Here is a 7,096-nt window from a genome sequence, read left to right as displayed (position 1 = left end):
CACATGCTGCGGAAAAAAATGCGCGGAAACGCAGCGGTTTACATTCCGCAGCATGTCAATTCTTTGTGCGGATTCCGCTGCGGTTTTACACCTGCTCCAATAGAAAACTGTGTAAAAGCCGCAGCGGAATCCGCAGTCGAAACCGCGATAAATCCGCAACAGTTTTGCACTGCAGTTTTTCCAAATCTGCTGCGGAAAAATCCGCAACCCTCCAGAATACGTGTGCACATACCCTAATGTCATTTTTGCTTCAACCCTGATGCATCATTGCTGTTTCAACTTTGCTACATCATCCACCACTGCTCCAGCTCTGCTACATCAGCCATCGCTGTTCCAGCTCTGCTAAATTTGTAATTTCAGCTCTGCTTCACCATTGATTCCTGTTCCAGTTCTGCCACATCATTCATTGCTGTTCCAGCTCAGCTAGATTGTTTTCTGCTGCAGAAACTTATTGTTTCAGTCTGAATACATCTTGTTTATATTGTTGCTGTATTAATTCTCAGCTCTACTACACCTCTTCTGCATCACTACATCAGCTCTGGTCCTTCTCCAACCCCACTGCTCATCAACTAATCTGCTCCACCGTACCAGCGCTGTCTATTCTTAATTCTTTTAGACCTAATCATGTGGACCAGAGGTTTTGATTTCCACCTCACCAGGTGAGAAATAATACATCTGCATTCTACCATTCTACTGTTCTGCTACATCATTCATTGCTGTTCCTCATCTGCTACATCAGCCATCACTGCTCCAGCTCTGCTACATCAGCCATCACTTCTCCAGCTCTGCTACATCAGCCATCACTGTTTCAGCTCTGTTAAATTAGTCATTTCAGTTCCAGCTCTGTTACACCATTCATTGCTGTTTCAGTACTGCTACATCATTGATTGCTGTTCCAGCTCTGCTAAATTAGTCATTACAGTTCCAGCTCTACTACACCATTTACTGCAGTTTTAGTTCTACCACATCATTCATCGCTGTTCAATCTCTCCTAAATTAGTCATTTCAGTTCGAGTTCTATTTCACCATTCATTTCTGTTCCAGCTCTGCTACATCATTCATTGCTGTTCCAGCTCTGCTAAATTAGTCATTTCAGTTCCACCTCTGCTACACCATTCACTGCTGTTCCAGTTCTGCTGCATCATTTGTTGCAGCTCCAGCTCTTCTAAATTAGTCATTTTAGCTCCAGCTCTGCAACACCATTCACTGCTGTTCCAGTTCTGCTATATCATTTGTTGCAGCTCTAGCTCTTCTAAATTAGTCATTTTAGTTCCAGCTCTGCTACACCATTCACTGCTGTTCCAGTTCTGTTATATCATTTGTTGCAGTTCCAGCTCTTCTAAATTAGTCATTTTAGTTCCAGCTCTGCTACACCATTCACTGCTGTTCCAGTTCTGTTATATCATTTGTTGCAGTTCCAGCTCTTGTAAATTAGTATTTTCAGTTCCAGCTTTGCTAAATCATTCATTGTTTTTCCATCTCTGCTAAATAAGTCATTTCAGTTCCACCTTTGCTACACTATTCACTGCTGTTCCAGTTCTGCTACACCATTCACTGCTGTTCCAGTTCTGCTACACCATTCACTGTTGTTCCAGTTCTGCTACACCATTCACTGCTGTTCCAGTTCTGCTACACCATTCACTGCTGTTCCAGTTCTGCTACACCATTCACTGTTGTTCCAGTTCTGCTACACCATTCACTGCTGTTCCAGTTCTGCTACACCATTCACTGCTGTTCCAGTTCTGCTACACCATTCACTGCTGTTCCAGTTCTGCTACACCATTCACTGCTGTTCCAGTTCTGCTACACCATTCACTGTTGTTCCAGTTCGGCTACACCATTCACTGCTGTTCCAGTTCGGCTGTATCATTCTTTGCTGTTCCAGCTGTGCTAAATGAGTCATTTCAGTTCCGGCTCTGTTACTCCACTTAATGCTCTTCTAGTTCTGCTACATCATTCATTGCTGTTCCGGCTCTACTAAATTAGTCATTTCAAGTCCAGCTTTGCTAGATCATTCCCTGCTGTTCAAGCTCTGCTCCATCGTTTTCCACTATTTCTTGTCTTTCATTTTTATTGGTTTAATTCTCAGCTCTGCTACACCTCTTCTGCATCACTACATCAGCTCCGCTCCTTCTTTAACCAGCGCTTTCTTTCCTCATCAGGTGAGCCATAATACATCCGTGCTCTATCATTATACATTTTCCAAGCCTCCTCTTTGATTTATTTTCTTATTTCCTCTAATCTTATTGTTGGAGGAAAATTCACACAGACAATTCATGCAGCCAGTTCTTTCCAGACACTTCTGCCAAAATAATAATTTGCTTCTTGTTTTACTTTCCTTAGATAAGGGTGTAGCTAGGTGGGGCTGGCAGAGCGTGTGCCCAGGTGGTGGGTGCCAGGGGTGCACCAGCAAACTACTCTCCCTTTGCCAAATTATTTCCATACAGAGTTAAGGCAGCAAATTAAATATTTGCTCCGGGCGAAGGAAAGTTCGGCTACGTAGCAATAAAGTATACAATGTGGAATTCTAATTGTGGCCCTAAGTGTTCCATGTCAGGCTGCGCTGCGGAGCTGCATTGCTTATTGGGGGATGATATAGGCTGAAGTTTTACTCTGTCCCTCCCGCATACTTTACACTGCAACACTGCTGTGTGTGAACACAGACCTCAACGAGTGCATGATAGGACGATTTCCCCAAATCAAGGCCACAATGGTCTAGGTTTATTAAAAATAGATTCTACTCGGAGAAATTGCGCTGGAAGTCAAATAGTGTTTTTTTTTTAACCTGCAATGAGCAAGCATTTATTAATACAATTATTCGTTCTCCACATTTTATAGTCACAATTCAATGAGAAAAATGTTGTGAGACTTTTGAAAAGTTTTATTTTACATCATAAACACATTATGGGTTATTGATTATAAACTACAAGTATCTAACCCATCACTGGGAAACATAAGTGAAACATGTTGTTACTGTTCCTTTAAGAGAGGAATGTTCCCTGCATCTAAGTTTTATGGAAAGTTTCAATATACATGATTGAGTTTCCTCTTAGTTGGGTGTCAGGCTGTGATGTTGTGTAGACCACATTGTGGAATTGGACAGTTGATAAAGCGTTACTTGCTGTGATACGGAACGCACGTTTAGGCAAGCAGAGACAGAAGACGTATCTGTTCTTTTGCACAGAATCTGTAGAAAAGCATGGTCTTGCAACCATTGTCCCCCAGAGCAAAATAAAACTGCTTTTAGGGCACATACCAGTCTAATGTGCCCAGGAAATGACTAAATTCTCATGTTCTGTGACTTGCTATCAATATTTTTTCAGTGGGGGGATTCCACTTTAACAGCATTCTGTCAGCATAATCTGCGCTGGAACTTCCTCTCACAACCCAGCAGGGATTGCACCTGCTGTTGTCCATTTGCTTGCCTGTGCTAAACGAATGTCTCCCCTCTCTGTTATCCATCAATGCAGTTTGACAGACAAGTGAGGATGAGCAAATAGTTAGAGATCCTCCCTCTCTTCCTGTAGAAAATAGAAAGAACCTCCCTACTTCCTGTATAGAGGCAAATACCCTCCCTACTTCCTGTATAGAGGCAAATACCCTCCCTACTTCCTGTATAGAGGCAAAGACCCTCCACACTTCCTGTATAGAGGCAAAGACCCTCCACACTTCCTGTATAGAGGCAAAGACCCTCCACACTTCCTGTATAGAGGCAAATACCCTCCACACTTCCTGTATAGAGGCAAATACCCTCCACACTTCCTGTATAGAGGCAAATACCCTCCACACTTCCTGTATAGAGGCAAAGACCCTCCCTACTTCCTGTATAGAGGCAAAGACCCTCCACACTTCCTGTATAGAGGCAAAGACCCTCCACACTTCCTGTATAGAGGCAAAGACCCTCCACACTTCCTGTATAGAGGCAAAGACCCTCCCTACTTCCTGTATAGAGGCAAAGACCCTCCCTACTTCCTGTATAGAGGCAAAGACCCTCCCTACTTCCTGTATAGAGGCAAATACCCTCGACACTTCCTGTATAGAGGCAAATACCCTCCACACTTCCTGTATAGAGGCAAAGACCCTCCACACTTCCTGTATAGAGGCAAAGACCCTCCACACTTCCTGTATAGAGGCAAAGACCCTCCACACTTCCTGTATAGAGGCAAAGACCCTCCCTACTTCCTGTATAGAGGCAAAGACCCTCCCTACTTCCTGTATAGAGGCAAAGACCCTCCCTACTTCCTGTATAGAGGCAAATACCCTCGACACTTCCTGTATAGAGGCAAATACCCTCCACACTTCCTGTATAGAGGCAAAGACCCTCCACACTTCCTGTATAGAGGCAAAGACCCTCCCTACTTCCTGTATAGAGGCAAATACCCTCCACACTTCCTGTATAGAGGCAAATACCCTCGACACTTCCTGTATAGAGGCAAATACCCTCCATACTTCCTGTATAGAGGTAAAGACCCTCCCCACTTCCTATATAAAGGCAAAGACCCTCCCCACTTCCTATATAAAGGCAAAGACCCTCCCCACTTTCTGTATAGAGGCAAAGACCCTCCCTACTTCGTGTATAGAGGCAAAGACCCTCCATACTTCCTGTATAGAGAAAAAGACCCTCCCCATTTCCTGTATAGAGGAAAAGTCCCTTCTCACTTGCTGTATAGCACAAAAGACCCTTCCCACTTCCTGTATAGAGGCAAAGTCCCTCTCTACTTCCTGTATAGAGGCAAAGACCCTCCCTACTTCCTGTATAGAGGCAAATACCCTCGACACTTCCTGTATAGAGGCAAATACCCTCCACACTTCCTGTATAGAGGCAAAGACCCTCCACACTTCCTGTATAGAGGCAAAGACCCTCCCTACTTCCTGTATAGAGGCAAATACCCTCGACACTTCCTGTATAGAGGCAAATACCCTCCACACTTCCTGTATAGAGGCAAATACCTTCCACACTTCCTGTATAGAGGCAAATACCCTCCACACTTCCTGTATAGAGGCAAATACCCTCCACACTTCCTGTATAGAGGCAAATACCTTCCACACTTCCTGTATAGAGGCAAATACCCTCCACACTTCCTGTATAGAGGCAAAGACCCTCCACACTTCCTGTATAGAGGCAAAGACCCTCCCTACTTCCTGTATAGAGGCAAAGACCCTCCACACTTCCTGTATAGAGGCAAAGACCCTCCACACTTCCTGTATAGAGGCAAAGACCCTCCATACTTCCTGTATAGAGGTAAAGACCCTCCCCACTTCCTATATAGAGGCAAAGACCCTCCCCACTTCCTATATAAAGGCAAAGACCCTCCCCACTTTCTGTATAGAGGCAAAGACCCTCCCTACTTCGTGTATAGAGGCAAAAACCCTCCATACTTCCTGTATAGAGAAAAAGACCCTCCCCATTTCCTGTATAGAGGAAAAGTCCCTTCTCACTTGCTGTATAGCACAAAAGACCCTTCCCACTTCCTGTATAGAGGCAAAGTCCCTCTCTACTTCCTGTATAGAGGCAAAGATCCTCCATACTTCCTGTATAGAGGCAAAGACCCTCCATACTTCCTGTATAGAGGCAAAGACCCTCCACACTTCCTGTATAGAGGCAAAGACCCTCCACACTTCCTGTATAGAGGCAAAGTCCCTCTCCACTTCCTGTATAGAGGCAAAGACCCTCCATACTTCCTGTATAGAGGCAAATACCCACCACACTTCCTGTATAGAGGCAAAGAACCTACCCTTTTCCTGTATAGCAGCAAAGAACCTCCCCACTTCCTGTATAGAGGCAAAGACCCTCCCTACTTCCTGTAGCTTGAAGTCTGTGCTTGTCTCCCCCAGATGGATTAGTTGTACTTCAGGGGAATGGAACTTCCATGAGGCAACACAGATAGAGGCATCATGAACGTTCCTTGATGTTTACTTTAGCAGAAGACTCGGCGTATTGCCCTAAGGTCTCCATAAAGAGAATTACTCCATTACCCAAAGCTGCAGATCAAGTAACATGTATTTACTTGAGGAATGTTCGTGCTTTGTCATCTGTCGTACACCCAGATCCAACCAGTCTTAATTTCACTGTCATTTGGCTTAAAACAAGGGTGTTATCTGTTTTCTTCAGGGGCCTTGGGCTGTGTTGCTGGTTTGGTTAGATACACTGATGCTCAAAGAGTGGGAGCTTCTGGGGCATATGCAGTTTGGTCCACATCACTATCTCTAGGTGACCCTAATGTTCTTGATCAAACACTCAGACCAGGTTGTTTGAAGGACCAAGGTGCAGATGTGTCTCAGAAGTGGTGGTGAGTGACCCTTGGATGCAAAAAGTCAATGGGTATGGAAACTAGTTGGTGCACAGTAATGGGCACACACCTCTATTTACCTGGGCCTTCTGTCTAGACTAATATGATGAACTTTTATAATTACGGTTGGATGTCAGGTCTATAATTATGGTGCTCATCTATTTCTATTTTAAAACTGCGTGTTTATGCTCCACATTTGTCACAAGGATCTTTTCAGGATGCAGTGCCCTAATGGGACATACTTTCTGAGGTCCAGATCCCACCAGGTCCCAACCCACTACAACAATCATACCCCAGTTAAAAGAGAACCAGACCAAGGTGTTTAGTATGGTTCAGTACTTGGCAGGACTCCAAGCGCTCCCCCTGAGTTTTGCAGAAAGGAAGCCACCATTCCCTGATCCTGTCTATGGCCTTATGGGTGGAAGGTTTTGGAAAGCTTTGCTTGGAGCACTAATGCTTACAGGAAGGGCTTGTGATAGACCCCATTATTGTGCACTCGGGTGATGAAACTCAGGTCAAAATATGAAAAAAAGAACAACCCAGATCCAATCAGTCTTGAACTCTAGAAGCAATTTTATATGTGAATCTGATTTATCTGCAGGGATCAGGGCAGGGCACCTCTAATGATGAGTCACGGGGACAATTATAATACAGGCTGAGGCTAGCGATTTTCTGATTTTCATGTAGAGACCTAATCACGAGCAGTCGTTTGGAATCTGCCGCTCAGTCACAACGGTCTGAAATACCATCTGCAACACCAATGAAAAAGTTTCATTACCTATAGTTTGACGGTTGCTCAAGTAATT

General features: G+C 44.3%; 1 protein-coding gene across 1 annotated transcript; it reads left to right on the top strand.

Annotated features, from left to right (window-relative positions):
* Window positions 1–624: 624 nt before the first annotated feature.
* LOC138668098 (adhesive plaque matrix protein-like) lies at window positions 625–5,808 on the top strand. The gene is made up of 2 exons (XM_069756038.1): window positions 625–659; window positions 4,191–5,808. The coding sequence occupies exons 1-2, from the start codon at window positions 625–627 to the stop codon at window positions 5,806–5,808; spliced, it is 1,653 nt and encodes a 550-aa protein (XP_069612139.1).
* The last annotated feature ends 1,288 nt before the right edge of the window (window positions 5,809–7,096 follow it).

Source organism: Ranitomeya imitator, chromosome 1 (assembly GCF_032444005.1).
Source record: "Ranitomeya imitator isolate aRanImi1 chromosome 1, aRanImi1.pri, whole genome shotgun sequence".
NCBI classification, from domain to species: Eukaryota; Metazoa; Chordata; class Amphibia; order Anura; family Dendrobatidae; genus Ranitomeya; species Ranitomeya imitator.
Note: the sequence above shows the minus strand (reverse complement) of the source record. Positions and strands in the feature narration are given on the sequence as shown.

Excerpts from the sequence above, each read along its gene's own strand:
- LOC138668098 (XM_069756038.1), top strand. The coding sequence starts at position 625 with ATGTGGACCAGAGGTTTTGATTTCCACCTCACCAG. Across the intron at positions 660-4,190 it reads TTTGATTTCCACCTCACCAG|AGGCAAAGACCCTCCCTACT; the intron begins GTGAGAAATAAT and ends CTTCCTGTATAG.